General features: G+C 36.6%; 1 protein-coding gene and 1 long non-coding RNA gene across 5 annotated transcripts; one reads left to right on the top strand and one right to left on the bottom strand.

The window, feature by feature from the left end:
- Window positions 1-4,337: 4,337 nt before the first annotated feature.
- LOC137024896 (uncharacterized) lies at window positions 4,338-8,243 on the bottom strand. Of its 4 annotated transcripts, none has more exons than XR_010895787.1 (4): window positions 7,013-8,243; window positions 5,926-6,206; window positions 5,478-5,712; window positions 4,338-5,383 (listed from the first exon to the last, which is right to left on the bottom strand). It is a non-coding gene; the product is annotated as an uncharacterized lncRNA (long non-coding RNA). The 4 variants fall into 4 exon arrangements; XR_010895788.1 differs by having other exon boundaries at window positions 5,478-5,559; XR_010895786.1 differs by having other exon boundaries at window positions 5,478-6,206; window positions 7,013-7,271; window positions 7,371-8,243.
- A 1,068-nt stretch (window positions 8,244-9,311) lies between these two features.
- On the top strand, window positions 9,312-10,712 carry LOC137025212 (uncharacterized). The gene has a single exon (XM_067393238.1). It carries the CDS (start codon window positions 9,423-9,425, stop codon window positions 10,710-10,712), a length of 1,290 nt encoding a protein of 429 aa, XP_067249339.1. The 5' UTR covers window positions 9,312-9,422.
- The last annotated feature ends 14,639 nt before the right edge of the window (window positions 10,713-25,351 follow it).

Here is a 25,351-nt window from a genome sequence, read left to right as displayed (position 1 = left end):
ATAAACATCGTAAACTGTACCTGTGTCTCCGACCTCCTGTGTATCGTAACAACGTGCATGCATGAGATCACAAAAATCATGTTTTTTTGTCAAGAGTGGACATTAATCCTGTTATTTCACATACCTGACTGAAATAGCTCATTATGCGGATCTTTTGTCTTCTCAGGTGTGAATCACAGCATTATTCATGAAGATTCACGCCTTCACTTTTTCTTGACAAAAAGTGTCTTAAAAATCTAAATCAATATACAGTTTTATATGAACGAGTAGGCAGGATTAAAAACTCCAGTCTACAACCTCCAATACCCAGAAGTCTTGTGAACACATGTATAATATTATTTTTTGGCCTTATTTCAGTGACTTAAGTTTTTGTTTTTTCAATAACCACAATTGCCATTATTCCTTCAAAAATACAAACATGTACATACATGTTCCTCACATATTATGATAGCCTAGTTCGTGCTGAATACAGTGTAATGACACTTTATCTATTAATGTTTATGAACAACTGAAAAAAGCACAAATGTCAGGGCATGTCAAAACTTCTCCAGGGCCCCCAAAATCCTCAGACCCCTGAGGGTTAAAAAACGAACTTGATCTTTTCCTGGAGATGTAGGTTTTGCTCTTTTAATTGCTCTAACCATCTCTGTCAATGTAAATGGTTAACCCTTTAACGCGTACGATCACACCGGTGTGATCAGTCTTAGCTGGCCCCAGGAGCGTACGATCACACCGGTGTGATTAGAACGTTCAGTGCATTACGTGACCAACTGCCAAATTCAAATGTGCTTGCACGCTTTGGCTGGCGCCAAGCCAGAGACGGACGCGCGCAGCGCTATTCATATATCATATGCAGTGTTTTCAACCACATAATGTTTATTTTAAATTTAAGACATTTAAATGCACACAAGAACTAGCAAAACAATACATTTATAGTTTGTAAAATACACACTGATGTCTATTGAAGCAGCAATAATAATAATTTCAGTTATAATTTGAAAACGCATTTATTCATGATACACAATGTGTAACGTTAGGCTATAATAAAGCTTATTCTATTTTACCAGTTCACCAGCCTCTTTATTTCATATATTTCAGAAAGTGAATGAACTGACCAGTTGTAAATCCAAGTTACAATTCTCTGAACTGCAGCTTAAGCACGCTGCTAGACACCCTTCACACGGTATATATCATGTCTGTTTGATGCATTTATTCATCTGTATTTGTTTGCAATCAACAATTTTTGACATGACACTCAAATCACTTTTATGCAGCCGTGATGACTAATTATACGGTCAGAGCAACGATGCTTATATGTGACACCCACACTGCATTTTACTGTAAACATGTCAAAACCTATAACTTACCTTCCTGCTTATGATCTTGTTGATACTGCCACCATTACAAAAGTTACTCTGCTTGGAGCGCAACACCCGCGCTACATGGAAATGTAAACAAACATGGCTGCCTTCGCCATGAATTAGTTATAATTTAACTCTTCCGTAAAAAATATCAATATAAAATTAAAATATATATTCACGGATTGTAATATTATTAATTTTAATGTTAATCAAAAATGTAATAAAAATATTAATTTGAAATAAAATTATACCTCAGCGCAATCTTTGTGACATCAATTACCTCAGTTCAGTCAGATTTGCGTCATCTCACTGAGAGCAATTACCTTGGGTAAAATACTTCACCAAAACTATTAGAACCAGCTCAAAATTTGTCAAAATGTTTAGGAAAAAACTGACAGATGAGGAGATCAGAGAAATATTTTTTAATTCTGATGAAGATGAGGTAAATTTTGACAGCGAGACAAGTGAGAGCGATTCTGATGATGAGCTCCCACCCAACCTTCTGGCCCTTGAAAAGGGTGATGTTGATCTCTCTGCCACAACTGTTACCCAGGGTGACATGTCCAATTTAGCAGAACAGGTAAGTTCTACTTGTACAGCTACCAGCAACGTTATCCAGTGGCGGCTGGTGGAAAATTACATAGGTATGGCTGTGCCATATCCAACAATGTTAGCATACATCCCAGTATAATCTCAACCCTGGTCCTGGAGGCCCCCAATATTATGTGTATGTGTCCCCAAAGACACTTGATTCCACTCATCAGATTATTAGAAGAAACTCCAGGACTTGAAATGGGACAGAGGAGACATACAATGTGCAGTTTTAGGGGGGCCTCTAGGATTAGAGTTGAGAAACACTGCACTACACCAGCCGCCTTAACCTTCCAGCATACAGTTACAGTCTACAGAATATACTCAGCTGAACTAATATATATATATATATATATATATATATATATATATATATATATATATATATATATATATATATATATATATATATATATATATATATATATATATTTATATATATATATATATATATATACACACACACACACACACACACTACTGTTCAAAAGTTTGGGATTGGTAAGATTTTTAATGTTTTTAAAAAAAAGTTTCATCTGCTCACCAAGGCTGCATTTATTTAATTAAAATTACAGTAAAAACAGTAATATTGTGAAACAATTTATAATTTAAAATAACTTTTCTATTTGAATATATTTGACAAAGTAATTTATTCCTGTAATGCAAAGCTGAATTTTCAGCATCATTACTCCAGTCTTCAGTGTCACATGATCCTTCAGAAATCATTCTAATATGCTGATCTGCTGCTCAAGAAACATTTAATGTGTACAATTGTACAAAATATTTGTGTACAATATTTTTTTTCAGGATTATTTGATGAATAGAAAGTTCAAAAGAACAGTGTTTATCTGAAATCTAATCTTTTGTAACATTATAAATGTCTTTATTGTCACTTTTGATCAATTTAATGCATCCTTGCTGAATAAAAGTATTAATTTCTTTAATTTCTTTTAAAAACTTTTCAAACAGTAGTGTATAATGTTACAAAAACTTAGTACTTCAGATAAATGCTGTTCTTTTGAACTTTCTATTCATCAAGGAATCCTGAAAAAAAAAGTACACAACTGTTTTCAACATTGATAATAATCATAAATGTTTCTTGAGCAGCAAATCAGCATATTAGAATGATTTCTGAAGGATCATGTGACACTGAAGACTGGAGTAACGATGCTGAAAATTCAGCTTTGATCACAGGAATAAATTACTTAATAAAATATATTCAAACAGAAAACAGTTATTTTAAATTGTAATAATATTTCAGAATATTACTGTTTTTACTGTATTTTTAATTAAGTTAATGCAGCCTTTAAAAACATTAAAAATCTTACCGATCCCAAACTTTTGAACGGTAGTGTATATATAATAAAAATTATATATATATATATATATATATATATATATATATATATATATATATATATACACATATATACAGTACAGTCCAAAAGTTTGGAACCGCTAAGATTTTTAATGTTTTTAAAAGAAGTTTCATCTGCCCACCAAGGCTACATTTATTTAATTAAAAATACAATAAAAAACAGTAATATTGTGAAATATTATTACAATTTAAAATAACTGTGTACTATTTAAATATATTTGACAAAGTAATTTATTCCTGTGATGCAATGCTGAATTTTCAGCATCATTACTCCAGTCTTCAGTGTCACATGATCCTTCAGAAATCATTCTGATATGCTGATTTGCTGCTCAATAAACATTTATGATTATTTTCAATGTTGAAAACAGTTGTGTACTGTTTTTTCAGGATTCCTTGATGAATAGAAAGTTCAAAAGAACAGCATTTATCTGAAATACAAAGCTTCTGTAGCATTATACACTACCGTTCAAAAGTTTGGGGTCAGTAAGAATTTTTATTTTTATTTTTTTGAAAATAAATTAAAGAAATGAATACTTTTATTCAGCAAGGATGCATTAAATCAATCAAAAGTGGCAGTAAAGACATTTATAATGTTACAAAAGATTAGATTTCAGATAAACACTGTTCTTTTGAACTTTCTATTCATCAAATAATCCTGAAAAGAAAATATTGTACACAAATATTTTGTACAATTGTACACATGAAATGTTTCTTGAGCAGCAGATCATCATATCAGAATGATTTCTGAAGGATCATGTGACACTGAAGACTGGAGTAATGATGCTTAAAATTCAGCTTTGATCACAGGAATAAATTACTTTGTCAAATATATTTAAATAGTACACAGTTATTTTAAATTGTAATAATATTTCACAATATTACTGTTTTTACTGTATTTTTAATTAAATAAATGTAGCCTTGGTGAGCAGACGAAACTTCTTTTTAAAACATTAAAAATCTTAGTGGTTCCAAACATTTGGACTGTACTGTAATATATATATATATATATATATATATATATATATATATATGTATATATATACACACACATACATACAAATAAATAAATACATATAAATATAATAAATAGAATGATTTTATATTATATCAAGTACATATCAATTTATAAAATGGATAATATTAATAATTAATATTTTGTTGCCTCAGGGAGGGCAGTGCCCGAGCACCCCCTGTTGGGTAGCAACCACTGACTTTACCCCTCCTGGACCGAGTATAGTCTTTGACAGCTCAAATTCTGGAGTGCAAACCCCTCCTGCATCTGCCACAGAGGCCCAGTGCTTCAAGCTGTTTTTTACAGAGGAGCTTGTTGGAGAAATTGTGGAGGAAACAAACAGGTATGCTGCAGAACTCCAGCATAAGATGGCACCAGGAGTGCAGGGAAAGATGGCAAGGTGGGTGGCAACTACCATCAAAGAAATGTGCTCTTTTCTGGTGGCAGTTCTTCTGATGGGAGTTATCAGAAAACCATCTCTCCGGGATTACTGGAGCACCGACCCATTGCTGCGGACACCATTTTTTGGGTCACTGTTTTCGCAGGACCGCTTCCTCCTCCTCCTCCGTTGCCTGCACTTCACCAACAATGCAACAGCTAGTCAGCATGATCCACTGCGTAAAATAAGGAGCATATTTACTGCCGTTACCTCCACCTTTCGTCGTGTTTTTGTCCCAAATCAAGATCTCTGTGTGGACGAATCACTGATGAAATGGAAAGGCAGGCTGGCCTTCCGTCAGTACATCCCTTCGAAAAGAAATAGATTTGGGGTGAAGTTTTTCGTTTTATGTGATGTGCTGACAGGATATGTGCAAGACTTGGTTATTTATACCGGATCCACAACCGACATCCGCCACATTGAGGGGTTAGGCATTTCTGGTTCAGTTGTAATGACCTTGCTTGCTCCTTATCTTGGAAAGGGCCATAACATCTATGTGGACAACTGGTACAGCAGTCCATCGCTGTTCCAGCACCTCCTCTCTCATGGCACAGGGGCATGTGGTACTGTGCAGGCCAACAGGAGAGGTATGCCAGTTTTCACTGGAAAAATGACGAAAGGGCAAGTTGAGCGCAGACAGAACGGAACACAGCTGGTGGTAAAATGGCATGATAAAAGAGATGTTCTCATGCTTACCACGGTACACTCCTCCATGATGTCAGCCACAGGGAAAGTTGACCATGCCACTGGTGAAATGAAGGTCAAGCCTCACTGTGTCCTTGAATACAATAAAAAGATGGGGGCAGTCGACAAGGCCGACATGGTTAAAGGCTTTCTTGAGTGTGCCAGGAAAACAACAAAGTGGTACAAGAAGATCTTCTTCTATCTGCTTGACACTGCTGTGCTGAACAGCCACATTGTTCACCGTCAACTGTCAGGTTAGAAATTGACACAGCCATCTAAAATAACCATAACTTATATTTCATGCACTTTACACTTATATTCACAATGCACATTAAAGTGTTGTGTTCAAGTCCACAACCATACTGTCCTATATTTACACTCTACATTCTTTCTGTCTTCTAAAATATGTAATTTGCTATCAACAGGACAGGTCATCACTTCCCTGGAGTTCAGGACAAACCTGATGAGAGGGCTACTGGAGGAGTATGGCACAACCCGGTGTCCACCCAAAGTGGGCCGCCCTGCTTTGGACACTCCTCTGCGGTTAACAGCAAGGCATTTCCCCACTGAAGTGCCACAAACACCCGGCCAGGGCAGCAGGACCAGACGCCACTGCAAAGTCTGCCTCTACAGCTCTCGGAAGAGAAAGGAGAGGCGTCTTACACGATACATGTGTGTGGCATGCAACACTCCATTGTGTGTTACACCATGTTTCGAGGAGTACCACACTCTGAAAAAATACTGAAAAAAACCCCACAAATGTCAGTTTTAATAATTCATGTAAATAATTAGAAAAATTCTCAGTAATTTATTGATTTCAGTTAAATGTTCTTTTACTCAATCATTCCTGTTAAAATATTTGCACTAATTGTTTTACTACACATGTATAATATTTATCATTTATCAATCATTTAAAATAGTTGTTGAAAATAGTTGTACGAATTATAAAAGTTATCTGACCCCCTCCCCTGACAGCAACATAGTGTCGTCCCAGATCCGGCCCACATCTGGTCCGCGTGTAATCCACAGGTACCAGATGTGGGCCGGATCTGGGCCACACTATGTTGCTGTTTGGGTCTGCCTGTTAAAATAGTTGACATTAAATGAACATGGTCACCATTTCATGCATTTTGCGTTTCTCTCTTCGGTATTTGTAATACAACTGAATATAATTATGCTTGTGACTGACAAAGCAACTGCCACAGCGTTTATTTGACTTCATACACACTCTTTTCCTTTACATGGACGCATTTAAGCAGCTAAGTAAAATATATAACTTGTATTATGCTACATTTTACTTCAAACAGAAACAAAACAAACAAAGCACACACTGTGCACACGAAAAAATAAACATTAAATAACGTTCCGAGCAATATGGGTCAATCAGATTCGCCAAAATAGTACAAAAGCACACAATTACAATATTATGCTCAGTACAATAAACATGGTGCACATAATTTACAATTACGTTTTGCTTATGAATTTTTATAGTCTATGCACGTCTACAAATAATTTTGGAAGATTCTAAACTTTAAATAAACACTCACCAACTAACGTTAGCCGTCCTCGCGTGCAACAGCTGCCATGTGCTCCCATGCAATGCAAGGCAAATAAAATGTAAATAAAACGGCTACATAAAGTGTAGATTGATACATTTATTACAGTTAATAAATGTGTGCAATCGTTTTTGTGAGGTTTTAAACTGAAAACATAGCTATATGTGCTAAATTACTCACCTGCATGCTCTCCTCCAGGCGCTCTGGCTGTGAAGCATCACATCGACTGCGGACCATCACATGACACGCTCTGCGTATTTTGCGGAGTATTTGAATATTTTTAGAACGCTTTGAAATAACGGGAAAAAAAACTTACGCTGGGGAGGCAGACAGCAATTTTAGAACTTACGTGCGAAAGGGTTAATGTAACACATTTCCTGTTTCATCCTTCCTATTTAAATCATGAAGATGCTGATTCAACATTATCAATCTTCTCCTTCTCCTGACAGATTTTCTGAACTATGCACCATAATCTCTGCTTTATACTTGTTGGATACTGCTGTTTCCTCTCCAAATGTCATAACTGGATATTCCCACTGCCTCCTGTCTTCTCCATCCTTTTTATCATTCCTCACACTTCTCCCACTGGTGTAGTTTGTCTTATTTCATCACAAAAATTCCTCCAACTGGTCCTCTTTGCTTGCCGTATTGTTCTTCTAACTACTGCCTGAGCCTTCTTGTACTGAATAAGATGTTGCAGATTATGTGTTCTTTTAAGCATTCTGAACACTTTACTTCTGTCTTTTACACCCTGATAACACTCTTCATTACACCACGGCACCAATTTTCGATTTACCAAATTTCTCCCCTTAGGGATAGCATCCTCTGCTGCCATAATAATTGCTGAAGTTATCTGATTATTAACATTATCTATGTTGCCAGTCCCCTCAATACTAGTCATTGCATCATCAGTCAGTTTCCTAATTTTTTCCCAGCCAGCTTTATCAAACTTCCATTTGGGAATTTTATCTTCTGATCCTATTTCCAATCTTCCACCCACTGAGCATAAAACAGGGTAGTGATCACTTCCCACTTTGTTTATTGTCCAAACTTCCCATTTACTATTTCCAGTGAGTGAATTAGACACTAACGTAATGTCTAAAGCTGACTCCTTCCCAGTGTTGGGCACGTTACTTTAAAAAAGTAATTAGTTATAGTTACTAGTTACTTCTCACAAATAGTAACGGCGTTAGTAACTGAGTTACATCATTATAAAAGTAACTAATTACCAGGGAAAGTAACTATTGCGTTACTTTAAAAAAAAATTAAAATATGTCAAATAACTTACGCTCTTGCTTATGAAATTTCTATGTACTGTCATTAAAGAAAATGTAGTTTTCGTGTTTACAGTGGTTGGCATCCACCAATCCTACAATGCGTCGCTGCTGTAAACAGGTTAGGCTGTAGACTCCTGTTAGGTTTTAACAGGAGTCTACAGGTTTCCTTATAGGTTTTCTGTACAAAACCTATAAGATGCACATACACTGTCAACTCAAAATGAACAAATCACTCTCTGAGGACAACTCGTTAGCACAACTCACATATTAAATATTTGTTCAAAATGTTCATGATTGACCCATCACTATGAAAGAGTCTGACATATCACACAGAATTGACACACTAACCAGGCTTATGCTTTGGAAATCACTGGTGTACTTAATTTTGTTTCAGTGATCACAGGTTTTGTTTTTTTGTTTTAACTTAAAGTGTTCCTATCATGCTTTTTTTTAATATTACCTTTCATGCAGTTAATGTAGCTATGAATGTAAACGATTTGCAAAGTTGTGTAGCCGAAAGTATTCACTTTTGTTGCACTACCTGTCAACTTAAATTATTCAATTTTTGATAGGTGATACAATTTTAAAGTTGTCATGAAATCAAAATTGACCCTATTTATTTTGTTAGCACATATTACTAGTCTTGTGGTGAACAATAATAAATTTGTCATTTGTCCTGGTAATCTTTAATCAAAATCTGAAAAGTTACTTCTGGTCTGGAATGGTGTTCCTTCTTTAATGACGTCAGTTTGACGGCTTGGGTTGAAAACACGTAAACCACTCCTCTGTAACCGTTTGTTCGTTCGAGAGATGGAGAGGAGGAGCGCTAAAGTAAAACTCTATCCTCTATTCAATATTCTGTTTCACTTGGAAATACGTCACAACACTGGAGAAAAGACGTTTACAACTTCCAGTTCACGGGGTCTTTAAATCATTTAACATTTTAGTGGTATTGCACAGGGTTGTACTCACTGCTTTTGTATACTTTATTTATAAATGGACATACAAAAAATTATTTCCTTTTCCTTTAACCAGCAGCGGTGGAAAAAGATGAGAAAAAGAAATTGTGCCAGTCTGCTGTTAACCATCCTAAAACGTCAAGAGAAAGCACAAGCGGTCAAATCATGGAAAAAGACCAAGGCAGTGTAAAGAGCTTAAGTTTTGTACATGTTATAAAGAACAACCGGAGCGAAAAAGTAGAAGATGGAAACAAAGAAAACCTACCCATGTTTAAACTCAACCTGGATGAAACATGGCAGAATAGTGATGGATTCTGCAGAAGAAGCACATTTGGGAAAGAGACAGTAAAAGAGAACAAGACCATTATGATGATCAGAGCCACAGGTGCAGGAAAAACCACTCTAATTAACAGCATGATCAACTACATTCTGGGAATGGAATGGAAAGATGACTTCCGGTTTGTGTTGATAGATGAAGGGAAGCAGAAATCTCAGGCTGAAAGTCAGACTTCGGAGATAATGGCATATCAAATCAATCACAGGCCTGGTTTCCAGATTCCATATTCTCTGACTATTGTGGACACACCAGGCTTCGGTGATACCAGAGGAATTGCACATGACCAGAAAATCACAAAGAAGATTCAGGAGTTCTTTTCTAATCCAGGAGGGATCGACAGCATTGATGCTGTGTGTTTTGTAGTACAGGCTTCACTTGCCCGTCTGACACACACACAGAAATACATCTTTGACTCCATTCTTTCCATATTTGGGAAGGATATTGCTGATAACATCCTTGTGATGGTCACCTTTGCAGATGGGAAAAAACCTGCTGTTCTTGAGGCCATCAAAGTCTCTGACGTTCCCTGTTCTTCCAGTGGGCCTGGAGAGCCTCTTCACTTCAAGTTCAACAACTCTGCCCTGTTTGCTACCAATAAACAATCTGCAGAAGATGGGGAGTCTGGCTGTGGAAACTTTGACCAACTGTTCTGGAAGTTGGGATATTCCAGCATGAAAAAATTCTTCACATCCCTCAACAAGATGGAAACCCAGAGCTTGTCTCTGACACGGGAGGTCCTAAAAGAGCGGCAACAGCTGGAAGTGCTTGTGGAAGGTCTCCAGCCCCAAATCAACGCTGGTCTGACAAAACTGGACGAAATCAAGAAGACAAGAGCTACTCTGGAGCAACACAAAGCTGATATGGATGCTAACAAGAATTTTGAATATGTAGTAGAAGTAACTGTCCCAAAACAGATTGAAAACAACACTGACAAATACTTGACTAACTGCCAAAAGTGTCATTACACATGTCATGACGCATGCGCTTATGCAAATGACGAAGATAAAGATAAGTGTTGTGCCATGAAAGATGGAAAGTGTACGGTCTGTCCTGGAAAGTGTGACTGGAATGTGCACTTTAATCAGAAATACAAATGGGATTATGTCACAGAAAAGTGAAAGGAAACTTATAAGGATTTAAAAAAGCGATATGAGGATGCACATGGAAAGGTCATGTCAAAAGAAAAGATCTTTGAAGAGCTTGAAAAGGAGTTTCAGGTTGTCCAAGATGTTGTGGCTCAACTAATTAAAAGATCTCTGAAGTCCTTGGAGCGGCTGCAGGAAATCGCCCTGAAGCCCAATCCTCTGTCCACCCCTGACTACATTGATCTGATGATTGAGGCTGAGAAACAAGAAGCCAAGCCTGGATTTCAAGATCGCATTCAGTCTCTAATGGAAGTCAAGAAGAAGGCAGAGATCATCAGTCAGGTTTCCACAGGAGAAGTGCTTCTAGCTGATTGGGAAGTTTGCAAATCACAGGAAGGAGAATCTTATAATCTAAGCCTCCTGTGTTGGATGAAGGAAGGTTTTGATGAAAGTGTTCAAAGTATCAAGAAAAATATCAAGAAATTACTACCAAAGAAACGGTAAATGAAACAAGTAAGTCTTTTAAATGTCATCGTCAACACTTAAATAACAACTTTTTTGGTTTTACCTTTTATCTATAATTAAGATATTAAAGGCACAGTATGCAAGTTTCGCCACTAGAAGTCACTTATGCAAAACTATAACAAATACGTAGCTTGATGACGCTGTGAATGAGTGTGGAATCACCTCCACATCCAATGGAAAGCATTCTGATGACGGGACTCAGGCAGAAAACATGTTCATGGATGAGCTAATGTTTTCAGGTTTTATTAATGTCATTGTGTTTTAAAGCAGGCTGGGGCAGAGAGCCTCTGGAGTGAATGCTAAGTTTCACACTGCAGTAAGCTAGATCGATTTTAGTCAAGTTACCTTTATTTATATAGCGCTTTATACAATACAGAGTGATTCAAAGCAGCTTTGCAGTGATTTAGCCACACGTACCACACGTAACAGAGGTATGGTACAAACATGTTATACTTGTAGTAAATCAAGAAAACAAGATTCAAACAATAAGATTTAGTGTGTTGAGCTATATAACAATGATTAGTTTTCTGTCGATGAATGTATCCATCCAAACAGTTCTTCTCCTGTCTAATAAAACACTTAATATACTAAAGCGTCTTTGGTGTTTCCATTGCTTATACGGAAATCAAGGATATAACAGAAATGAAATAATTGACAGGTGATGCAATGACATGGGCCGTTACACTGGTTGAAATTCCTAAAGTCTCTCGATTTAAACATTGTTGGAAACATTTGGGATAATGTAAGTACACAAGTCAGTTCACATTTATTTGTATAATGCTTTCAAAATCCAAATTGTTTCAAAGCAGCTTTACAGAAAATGCATGCATCTACCTTACAATCAGTGTTTGGCCAACGATTTGGAAAATGTAGTGAGTTAAGCTAGCAGTTACTCTACATTAAATGAAGCTTCACTAAACTAAGGATACATCCATGGGAAATGTAGCAAGCTAAGCTACAGCACAGTAGCAAAAGTAATTTACTACATCTAAGCTGTTTTTTAACATTTAATTTTTATATTGAACCAACTTTATTCCAAGTCAGTCAATAAAACTGTCAGTCAAACAGATAATTGTTCAGTTTAATTGTTTATTCAACAACTTTTCCAAACCAATTCAAAATCAAACAAACAAAAAAACATGTAATCCACTTAATAATAAAGCCAGCTGTCGAGAGTGTGTGTATGTTCATCTATATGTGTATACACCTGTGTTTGCATGGATATGCTCAATTTAGACTTGGGCACATTTGCAGGATAAACTGCTCAAACCACAGTAGCAAAATAATTAAGACCTGGTGACCGTTCTTTGTACATCACTAACTCCTATTTGATTGAAGATGATTGGGCATGATAGTTTTGAATTTCATCCATTTTTATACAGCAGTGCAGATAGGAATCATGACCTTTTTGCAGACTATTATGGGTAAGAGTAACTTCTGGTTAGCAACATAGTAAGAAAAGTGTCAGTCATGAGATATTAATGAGAAAACCACAAATACAACACCCTTCAGTCTAATTATGATAGTCAATTTTTGCTGCATCATGAAATAAACCAGGAATATTGTTTTGAGTTAAATCAGTGTAAATAAATATATTTATTAGGCATTTATAAACATGCGAGTTAAAAACGGCTCACTATTTGGCAGGGATTGCATTAAAGTCAGTAGCTTAGTCAAGTGTTTCTCAACCCTAGTCCTGGAGGACCCCCAACACTGCACATTTTGAAAGTCTCCTCTGTCTGACAAACTCATTTCAGGTAGTGGAGTTTCTTCTAATTGGCTGATGAGTTGAATCAGGTGTGTTTAATTAGGGAGAAAGACAAAAACTGCAGTGTTGGGGAACACTGGCTTAAGCCCTATTCAGACGGGATTAGTTTTAAGTGAGGAGGTGGAGTAAAGTAATTTTACCTCAGGATGTCTGTAATATTAATTGGCCAATTTACAGGGGACAAGACATCTCAGTAAAACTAGCAGAAGTGGGAGGGGTAACTCGATTTACGCACCGCCGTCACCTCCCTGTCGTCATGTGGGTAATACATTGCTTCCTGATACAATGTGCGAAAACACATATAATCTAAATATATAAACTATATATAACAGTTAGGTCCGATTTATTAATTAAATTGTGATTAGATTGTGATGGTAGTAGGCACTTAGCTAAAGATAAAATTAGTTTTGCTTCGATCTTCTTTTTGCTCTGAATGGAATGTAGAAAATACTTGAGGTTTGCCACAGACTTGACCCACCACCTACAACACAAACGAATGTTTCTTCAAGTGCTTCCATGCTTGAAAAATGCGCAGAAAACTACTTTTAAACAGGAAATGACAGAATTTTACCGTACATATTTACAGTGGGTCTATTCGAACTGGATTAGTATTACCTGAGGTCATTTTTCCAGACCTTTTTAAAAGCCCTATTCAGACGGGATTAGGTTTACATGGAGAGGTGGGGGTAAAGTAATTATTACCAGAGCTTCTCAGTGATTTTAGTCCCGTCCGAATCTGATATCATGACGACAGGGAGGTGAAGGCGGTGCGTAAATCTAGTTACCCCTCCCACTTCTGCTAGTTTTACTGAGATGTCTTGTCCCGTGCGAATTGGCCAATTAATATTACAGACGTCCTGAGGTAAAATTACTTTACTCCACCTTCCCATGTAAAACTAATCCCATCCGAATAGGGCTTAAGAAGGTAAAAGTCGCCGTAATCTTTACTGACATTGTCCGTAATGATTACTGAGATGGCACATTTGGACAGGACTAAAATCACTGAGAAGCTCTGGTAAGAATTACTTTACCCCACCTCCCCAGGTAAAACTAATCCCGTCCGAATAGGGCTTTAGTGGATAATGCTGCTAATGAGGAGAGAAGAGGTACAGCAGAATTTGATTGTCTCTGCAAAATGAAGCCACCATACATTGAGATGAGGGATACCTGCAAAATAAACTGTCACCATGGACAGGAAATGTCAATTGATGAGTGGATGATTGCCTCTAAAGCACATACTGGGCTAAAACAGTATATGAAAAATAAGCACTGGGTGTTGAAGGACATCCTGTTTCACCAGCAGTGAAGGAGTACAACCGGTATGTATCATATAATCAACAATCTTTTATGCTATTGAGAATGAAATAAAATGTCTCAAAGCTGTTGTTTTTCTGTCCATACAGGTGCATGGGTGGAGTGGACCTCTCTGATGCCCTGATCAGCTACTATAAAGTCATGCACAAGACCCAGAAGTGGTATAAGACATTTTTTTAATCACTTTATGGACACTGCTGTTGTGAATGCCTACCTGCTTTACAAGGGCATCACAAAAGGTAAAGGAGAGGTACACATGCACCAGAAGGCATTCAGGGAGACACTTGTTGAGTAGCTGGCAGACCTGCTCCATCGCCCACTCCACACAGAGCACAACACAAGCCTGTGCGTATCAGTAGAGACAGACACTGCCATCAAAGACACCAGTGAAGTGCTCCTGCTGTCATGTGCCTTTGTGCCATAATTGTTATAATAATCCCAATAACCTCTGAAAAATATAATCATAAAATCTGTAAATAGTTTGAGATACACAAAATTGGTTAACAGTAATTTTGGTGTGATGTTGAGAAATACAGAATTGTAGCTTCAGTTAACAGTAGAATTACTGTATCATGATGTGTATCATTATGGAGATTTAAAACGGCTTGTGTCCTCTAAAATTCTGGTCATTTGCTTTAATCCCACACTGAGCAGCCTGAGATAAATGTGGCGAGGAACTAAAAACTAAATTTTGGCGTCTTGAATATTTTATTGCCATTTCTCATTAAATGTTAATTTGGTCCAGTGACAATTTTCTTTTGCTCAGCTAGAAAGCCAGAAGAAGTTATTAAATGCTATAAAGAAGTACTGAAGTCTTTCAGGAAAGTGAGGACAATATCTGCAGCCTCCCATTGACAGGCAGAGGAACTACTGTATCCACTGCTTCAGTTACAGAGATTTCAATAGCAGATCCTGGTTTTACCTGGAGATAAACAATTTGACAAGGAAACTCCTCTTGATTTTGCCAAAAGGTGCAATGCAATGACAAAGCAAAAATAGATATGATACAAATAAATGAGCTCCTCATTTACAGTATAGTTATCATTGAGGTTTGGCTGATGCTTGATGTCTGACCTATACCTGTTTAAACTGTCTCTAATTTCTAATTTCTAATTTCTTTAAGTTCTGTTTGGAAAACTGATTTTTCTGAGTATGTGCAGTATTATTTCAGTGTAGTATTACACAAATGATTCAACCCCTTACTAGACACCCCCATTTTGGCAAGTGGGGCATAAATGACATACCCAAAATAAAAATGTTGCAGCTCATAAGTTATTTTGAATAGACACATAACTAAGATATATTTAGATATATTTATATAGATATATTTAGAAAGATAATAACTGAGAGTTTACAGTTATTAGGGGCCAAGCACCGAAGGTGCTTAGGCACCTATTGTTATTGTTGGCGTTCCGTACGCTTATTATTATTAGGGGCCAAGCACCGAAGGTGCTTAGGCACCTATTGTTATTGTTGGCGTTCCGTACGCTTATTATTATTCTTCTTCTTCTTCCGCTCTTGAAGTCTATGGCAGCCCATAGAACCGCTTGCGGGAAAGTTGTGAAATTTGGCACACAGTCAGAGGACAGTCTGACCTTTGTCCATAGCAAATTTGGAGTCTCTAACTCAATCCCTCTAGCGCCACCAGCTGTCCAAATTTGCACTTATATTTATGTTAATAACTTTTGAACCATAAGGGCTAGAAACACAATTCTTTTTTCCTCTTATTCCTTGCCTCAAGACGAATCGAACGCACCATATGACGTCATTTTCCGTCATGAAAATTTTTCCGCCATTTTGAATTTTCTGAAAAACTTACTTTTTCGAACTCCTCCTAGGCCGTTACTCCGATTTTCATGAAAATTGAATCAGATCATCTTCAGACCATGCTGACAAAAAGTTATGGAATTCAAGTTGATTCCTCAAACCGTTTTCGAAAAACTAACGAACGAATTGTACGTAGTGCTTGCGAAAACAGAAGTAAGGCTGTATCTCCGCAACGCTTTATTGTATTCAGACCAAACTTGGTACATGTCATCACAAGCATAACCTGAGGTACCATGCAGTGTTTCGGCGCAGCGCCACCTACTGGTGCGGAGATATGAAAAATGGGTATTTTTGCTTATAACTTCTGATGGGTTTGTCCAAAAATCATAAATTTGGTCTCGTTGGATTCGGGGAATCATGCCGAGTCGAATTATATCCAATTTTCCCAATTCGGCCATTTTGGCCGTCGGCCATTTTGAATTTTGTGCTAAAATGCTGTATTTTACGAACGTATTAACGTATCTTTACAAAACTTGGTATGGGTCATCAGCACAATGCCCTGAAGGAGCCTGAGAAGTTTCGGCACAGCGCCGCCTTGTGGTCAAAAGTTATAACAAAATTTACAAAAATGCTAATAACTTTTGACTGTATTCACCAATTGTAATGAAACTGGTCTCAGTAGATTCCTTGGGTCATGCTGAGAACAAAGATATCAAATTTGCCATAGTCAGCTAAACTTCCTGTCCGCCATATTGTTTTTCTTTAAAAACCTACTTTTTCGAATTCCTCCTAGACCGTTGCTCCGATTTTCACCAAAATTGAACCGTGTCATCGTCAGACCATGCCGACAAAAAGTTATGGATTTCAAGTCGATATGTCAAACCGTTTTCGTATACCAGAGCAAAGAATTTGAGGCATGATGCAAAAACGACTCTTGAAGCTGTATCTCTTCAGTGCTTTGACATATTCAGACCAAACTTGGTATGTGTCTTCACAAGCATGACCTGAGGCAGCATACTCTGTTTCGGCGCAGCGCCACCTACTGGAGTGGAGATATTAAAAATGCCATTTTTGCTTATAACTTCTGATGGGTTTGACCAAAATTCATAAATTTGGTATGGGTCATCAGGACAATGCACTGAAGGAGCCTGAGAAGTTTCGGACCAGCGCCAGCTTGTGGTCAAAAGATATAACAAAATTGACAAAAATGCTAATAACTTTTTTTCTAATTGCTCACTACTGCTGGTCTGATGCTCCCAGCCATGTTGGCTTGCTTCTTGTGCCATTTTTGTGCTTGGCCCCGTAATTGCTGCTTGCAGCTATATTTCTTCTTCTTCTTCTTCCGCTCTTGAAGTCTATGGCAGCCCATAGAACCGCTTGCGGGAAAGTTGTGAAATTTGGCACACAGTCAGAGGACAGTCTGACCTTTGTCCATAGCAAATTTGGAGTCTCTAACTCAATCCCTCTAGCGCCACCAGCTGTCCAAATTTGCACTTATATTTATGTTAATAACTTTTGAACCATAAGGGCTAGAAACACAATTCTTTTTTCCTCTTATTCCTTGCCTCAAGACGAATCGAACGCACCATATGACGTCATTTTCCGTCATGAAAATTTTTCCGCCATTTTGAATTTTCTGAAAAACTTACTTTTTCGAACTCCTCCTAGGCCGTTACTCCGATTTTCATGAAAATTGAATCAGATCATCTTCAGACCATGCTGACAAAAAGTTATGGAATTCAAGTTGATTCCTCAAACCGTTTTCGAAAAACTAACGAACGAATTGTACGTAGTGCTTGCGAAAACAGAAGTAAGGCTGTATCTCCGCAACTCTTTATTGTATTCAGACCAAACTTGGTACATGTCATCACAAGCATGACCTGAGGTACCATGCAGTGTTTCGGCGCAGCGCCACCTACTGGTGCGGAGATATGAAAAATGGGTATTTTTGCTTATAACTTCTGATGGGTTTGTCCAAAAATCATAAATTTGGTCTCGTTGGATTCGGGGAATCATGCCGAGTCGAATTATATCCAATTTTCCCAATTCGGCCATTTTGGCCGTCGGCCATTTTGAATTTTGTGCTAAAATGCTGTATTTTACGAACGTATTAACGTATCTTTACAAAACTTGGTATGGGTCATCATCACAATGCCCTGAAGGAGCCTGAGAAGTTTCGGCACAGCGCCGCCTTGTGGTCAAAAGTTATAACAAAATTTACAAAAATGCTAATAACTTTTGACTGTATTCACCAATTGTAATGAAACTGGTCTCAGTAGATTCCTTGGGTCATGCTGAGAACAAAGATATCAAATTTGCCATAGTCAGCTAAACTTCCTGTCCGCCATATTGTTTTTCTTTAAAAACCTACTTTTTCGAATTCCTCCTAGACCGTTGCTCCGATTTTCACCAAAATTGAACCGTGTCATCGTCAGACCATGCCGACAAAAAGTTATGGATTTCAAGTCGATATGTCAAACCGTTTTCGTATACCAGAGCAAAGAATTTGAGGCATGATGCAAAAACGACTCTTGAAGCTGTATCTCTTCAGTGCTTTGACATATTCAGACCAAACTTGGTATGTGTCTTCACAAGCATGACCTGAGGCAGCATACTCTGTTTCGGCGCAGCGCCACCTACTGGAGTGGAGATATTAAAAATGCCATTTTTGCTTATAACTTCTGATGGGTTTGACCAAAATTCATAAATTTGGTATGGGTCATCAGGACAATGCACTGAAGGAGCCTGAGAAGTTTCGGACCAGCGCCAGCTTGTGGTCAAAAGATATAACAAAATTGACAAAAATGCTAATAACTTTTTTTCTAATTGCTCACTACTGCTGGTCTGATGCTCCCAGCCATGTTGGCTTGCTTCTTGTGCCATTTTTGTGCTTGGCCCCGTAATTGCTGCTTGCAGCTATATTTATTATTATTGTTATTAATATGGAGATATAAGCTCAAACATAAAAAATATAAATATGATGTATTATTTTTAAATGTATAAAATTATTATTTGTATGTGGTATAACAACGTATAACCACATACAAAGTGTGATCTTGCTTCATTTCAAATCTTAGCATGATATCTCTAAATTTGTGCCTGTTATGAAGCATTTCATAAGACTATGTTCATGTGTGTATTTTAGAGAAGACTGATAAGATGCTAAAACAATATTTTATTGCCCTGTACTTATTGTCTGGTGAGGAGAACTGCTGCTCTATTCATAGTCTATTGTTCTCACTGGACAAACCTTTCACACTTCTGCTAATAAAAGATTAAATCTTTATTATTCTTTTATCATTATTCTTTTGTTTGTATTCAGTCATTATTAGCATTTATTCTGGCATTATATGACTTGCCCATCAACACCACTTATTCCACTATAAATTAATCCACCTATTATCTGAAGTCTTTCTAGAAAACAAACAAAAATGTATTCTTGAATTTTTTAACAAATTAGATTATGGAATAGAATAGTTCCTGGCACTACAGGTGCATTAGAGGTGCAATTAGCATCAAGCTACATAAAACAAATTAAAAGATTTAGTAAAGATACTATTACACTTTTACTCAAAACTCACTTTAAACCCCGTCATATGTTTGTGTTAACTTCCAATCACAATCTAATGTGGATTTTAATCATATAATGATGTTGACATGTTATATTTAGTATATTATATGCAGCTACATCTGCTTAGCATTTGTAATGTAAACATTCCTTATTCTTATGAAAATACATCAAATCGCATGAAACACATACATACACCATCGTAATCATGTTTTTATTTTATTTATTTTATTATTATTATTATTTTAGACATATAATAATGTTTGTTTGGCTATGTCTATCATGGAGATTACACAGAGTACACAGGAGCAGACGTAAGTAAATTCATATTCGTGTTGATAATCTATTCAAAATATGAAAATATTAAAGACTGATTATTTTGCACTCCTGACAAAAAAAATGAATAAATAGTTTTATCATAAACTGGTCAAATATCGAAGCTGTAGTCTTTAATCTTTCTAATGATACTGTAATGAACCCAGTCGCCACACGTGGGCTGCACTTATGCTGACACGACCTTTAATTCTAACCCAGTAAGGTCTAGGGGAGCACTCAATGTACACTCACAAGAAGATTTATTTAACAAAGAATATACATTTTATTAACAATTATAGCATATCCTATATGGTATCCTGATTACATACACTGGTTAATTCATTTCATCCTACAGTGCGACACTTTCAACTTCACAGCAACCAATAACAGCAATACAGCTCACAAGTGTCTTTAACAAAACTTAGAAAGTGAGTACTGAGGTAGTTTTGACACTGTGAGATATTTTATTATATTATTATTGTATTATAAAAATATTTGTTGTATTTTGGCGCTTCTGTAATCCAGTGTTGGAACTTAATTTCATTTTACTCAACAGTTATGTTTTCTGGAGGTGTACAGGAATTTTTATTTTCTGTGACACTGCAGAGGTTTATTTTTCATGTTATATCAAGTGTACAATTGTACAGTTTCATTTTTTGCATCTTGAAATATTTTGGTAACACTTTATTTAACTATTTATAAGCAGTAAATGAGTTAATCAAGGCAAAAGTTGTTAATTGTGAACGTGTTCCCTATACTGCTGTGTTACCAATATTTCTGTTCTTTATCACTCTGTTTTCTTTTTCTGTTTAGAAGATAACTGAGCCTTTAAATATCCTTTGTAAGAGCTTTGAGGCATGAATAGTCGTCACTTTAGATGAATTCACAAAAATAGTTAACTAACCACTACTAAATGTTTTATAACTACCTGAATTAATCATGAATTACAGTAGGAACATGTGTTGATAAAGCATTTATTAACAAACTAAGTAACTAAGTAACTATTACTATGTCTAAAATAAGAGGAATAAATGTAGGTAACATTTAAATAGTTTATTAAACATTTACTAACACTTTCTAAATGATCTTATGAACCACTGACAACTCCTAAATAATTGGTTTGTAAATAAATAATTTGGAAATGATAAACTGATCAATAAAGTATGCAAATACAATTATTAAACACATTATTCTTGTCTACTATTTATAAGCATCTATAAAGCATTTATAGCTGTAGGCTATTTATAAACTGATTACTAATGTCTATTAATTTCTATTAATTACAAATTATGAATTAACTATTTACTAATGCTTAGCTAATGATCCACAGCATGCAATTATTATATTTTTGCTTATACAGGAATTCTTCTTAAAGAGTTAGAGGATGTGTTAGCTGATACTGAAGACATTCAGAGCTCAAATCTGGCAGTCGGTCAGTTCACATGGCCCAGAATAAAATGAAGTAGGCAGTTTTGAGGACAGAGATGGAGTTTTTATTAACAGCAGAGTATGCAGTGCTGTCTTTTATTCACTGTAAAGATTGCATTCCTGAACATTTCTATTATTTCAATAGGTTACTACAATTTCAGCTTGCCACACTTCACATACCCAAACTGTCATACGAGCAGAACGACCAGCATCCCGCTATTGATCCAGTCTGGTTACGGTCCTGCTTCAGCAAGCTGTGAAACAAAATATAAAATAGATGTGTTTGTGTCCTATGACCACATGAAGCTGACTTATCCTGCACTGTCTAGACAAGTGCTTCTCAAACTTTTTGTCATGAAACTGTTTCAGTTAAAACTGGTATTTGTCAGGTTTGTGTAGTGTAGAAATTGCACAACCACCAGTTAACAGACTTTAATCACATAACTTGTAGACATAAACCAGACACTGTCCAACTGAAAACATTTTCACCATAGTTCTTGGCTATCTTGTACTCTTTGTAAGAGTGACCGACTGCCAACTTATCTACATCTTTTGCCTTACTCCCTTATAGTGGAATTCTGCCAATTGATGGTCAACCCTTTCTCATAGGCAAAATGAAACATTGCATCAAAGATAATCAACACTCCCTGGAGGAAAGAAGCCTTCACATGACACCCTTAATAATGATCTTATTCGTTGTCTGGTGAAAAACTACCAGCAAAATATGCTTAGTAGCCAAGCTAACTTCTCAGATACATCTGACCCTTGTAATCACAGTCACGCAGGCCATGAGGCCTCAAAACACTTCTGGCTTTTATAGTAAGCAAACTAATTCTACAGTTGTTTTGAATGTCTTAATTCCCACCTCCATTGCCTTTGCCCAGAGTGCAACCTCACAAGTCAGCCCTCTCATCTTCTGTCTCAGGACCAACAGTGGTCCTCCTTTTCACTACCAAATGGCTGCCTCATGTGACTGCACTCCAGAAGAGGTCAGAGTCAAACATCACTGCCCACAATTTTTACTAGGGAAGTGTAAAAGGCTCTGCCTCCCTAACTAAACACTCCAGGGGGTGGACTAAATCAAAAACAAATCAACAATTTGTATTAAAGCATGTGCGTGGAATGTCTTAGCCTTGCCCATGGTTATGTAGAAAATATCAGTGATTAAACTCATTATAGTTAATATAAGATGCTTAAGGATGTTAATTTTGGTGCACTGGTTCTCCCTCGGTGCCAGAGGAACTCTCAGGTGCTTCCAGTGGCCTGGAGCGCTATCTGGGCTGCTCCACCGTTGCCAGAGGTACCCTGATTCTGCCTAGGGCGCTGTCTGGTGTTGGGGCTGACAGCGGGTTTTTAAACCACCAGTAAAGTCGGCCCAAGCTGCCAAGCACTGATGTGCTCATCGATCCTTTCTTCTCTTGAGTTCCATAGGACTTTTTGGTAGATTAGTAAGTTCACATTACAACTTCAAAGTGATTTTAGTAATTAAACCATTCAGTCAGTAGCTATTTCTTTTTTGTTTTAAAGGTGCCCTCGAATGAAAAATTGAATTTATCTTGGCATAGTCAAATAACAAGAGTTCAGTACATGGAAATGACATACAGTGAGTCTCAAACTCCATTGTTTCCTCCTTCTTATATAAATCTCATTTGTTTAAAAGACCTCCGAAGAACAGGCGAATCTCAACAGTTACGTAACAGTCGGGGTGTACGCCCCCAATATTAGCATATGCCAGCCCATGTTCCCAACATTATGAAAGGCATTAGACAAGGGCAGGCAGTATTAAAGTCTGGATGTGCACAGGTGAATCAACAGACTAGGTAAGCAAGCAAGAACAATAGCGAAAATGGCAGATGGAGCAATAATAACTGACATGATCCATGATATCATGATATTTTTAGTGATATTTGTAAATTGTCTTTCTAAATGTTTCGTTAGCATGTTGCTAATGTACTGTTAAATGTGGTTAAAGTTACCATTGTTTCTTACTGTATTCACGGAGACAAGAGCCGTCGCTATTTTCATTATTAAACACTTGCAGTCTGTATAATGCATAAACTTCATTCTTTATAAATCTCTCCAACAGTGTAGCATTAGCCGTTAGCCACGGAGCACAGCCTCAAATTCATTCAGAATCAAATGTAAACAATATAACAGTATACAATACTCACATTATCCGACACATGCATGCCGCATGCATGACGAACACTTTGTAAAGATCCATTTGAGGGTTATATTAGCGGTGTAAACTTTGTTTATGCACTGTTCAAGGCAAGCGCGATCTCCGTGGGCGTGGAGCACGAGAATTAAAGGGCCAACAGCCATGAATCGGCTCATTTATAATGATACCCCAAAATAGGCAGTTAAAAAAAATGAATTTAAAAAAATGAATTTAAAAAAAATCTATGGGGTATTTTGAGCTGAAACTTCACAGACACATTCAGGGGACACCTTAGACTTATATTACATCTTTTTAAAAAAGGTTTTAGGGCACCTTTAATAAGTAATAAATGAAATTTTTTTTAAAAAAAATGTTTTTGTAATTTCCCTCTAAATCTGGTTGCATTACCTCGTAACACAGATAATGACCATCTTCAGACCCCTCAGTTGTCCCCTGTCATTCATGTAGTGTAATATAAGTATAATAATTTGTACAAACATAATAATAATGAAACATAAAAATGAAAATAAAATCAGGAAGGGGGGGTTTACGCCAAAATAACAAACAAAACACCCACTTACTAACTCCCTACTCTACCCATATTCTAAATTGCTAACTAAATTTTTCCCAAAAGAAAATCCATGATGTGACTAACTCCCTCTCTCACCAAAAACATCATCAAACTTTAACAAAATAAAAAAGGCACCCCTTCCATATTTTCTTGTAAAAGGTCTTACAGAAATTCGTCCAGTTTATCCAGCCCTGGACCAATTGGATACACTCCAGAATTGGTGCATCCGATATTGTCTTCAGATTGGTTTACAGATACATTGATCATCTGTTTGGTTGCTGCATTGGCCATCATTGATCTGAGAAAAGGCACAATACAACAGAACAAAAAATAGCAACAGCCACTGCTAATATTATTCCTGCTTTAGTAAGCCATTTACCCCATAATTTAAATATTTTGTCAAACTAGTTCCAAATATACTTATCTCCTACATTTTCAGTGATTTCGTCCTTTATTATTCAGTTGAATATGATCCATCAGGAGCTGTATTATTTGGAACATAAGTGCAACAGTTATTTCACAAACACCTTTCTTCTGTGAATAACCAATTTAATGTATGTTTTGCCATGTTATTTTGCTTATGGGTCCCCAAATGTTGTCCCAATGCGTCTTCAGCGTGGTTAATGAGCTTCTGTTGAATGACAATCAATGTAATTCATCCATTCTGCATTTTTATCATAAATTATCCACACAAATATACACATCTACCATTGACTTTTTCTTTTTCTAATCAATTCCCCCCTTTGCGCATTGTCCTTTTATATCTCTTTTGTCCATCAGTTTAAAGTTTAGGTGTTTTGCTTATGCCTTTTAATTGACTTATCAACTTATTATGTTCAATTATCCATTCTAAATATCAAGGTGCAAATACCACTAACTCTAAATCAGCAACAGAACTCTGATGACAAAATCCACTGAACATAGGCAATCAGGCATTCTCCATGCGACAGTGTCTAAATGTTTGGAATAACACAGCTGGCCAATATCAGTTGCCATGTCATAAACCCCAAGTTTTTGAATATCTAATAGATCAAATGATCTGGTAGGTCTACAAGCTGCAGTTTCTCAAATTGAATGTCAATAATTTGTTAATTTGATTTATTCTTCATAATCTTTTTCCCCCTTTTTTTCTTTTTTTGTTGATCACAACCTGCTCTTTTAAATGACTGGAGAACTCAGCATTATCTCGAATTCATGACCATCAATATGAACATCACATAATCCCTGGTAATGACAGCATTTGTGATATCATGAG

The sequence above is a fragment of the Chanodichthys erythropterus genome, chromosome 8, assembly GCF_024489055.1.
Source record: "Chanodichthys erythropterus isolate Z2021 chromosome 8, ASM2448905v1, whole genome shotgun sequence".
NCBI lineage: Eukaryota > Metazoa > Chordata > Actinopteri > Cypriniformes > Xenocyprididae > Chanodichthys > Chanodichthys erythropterus.
This window is presented reverse-complemented; position numbering and strand designations above follow the sequence as displayed.

Coding starts and splice junctions, on each gene's coding strand:
- LOC137025212 (XM_067393238.1), top strand. CDS start 9,423: ATGGAAAAAGACCAAGGCAGTGTAAAGAGCTTAAGTTTTGTACATGTT.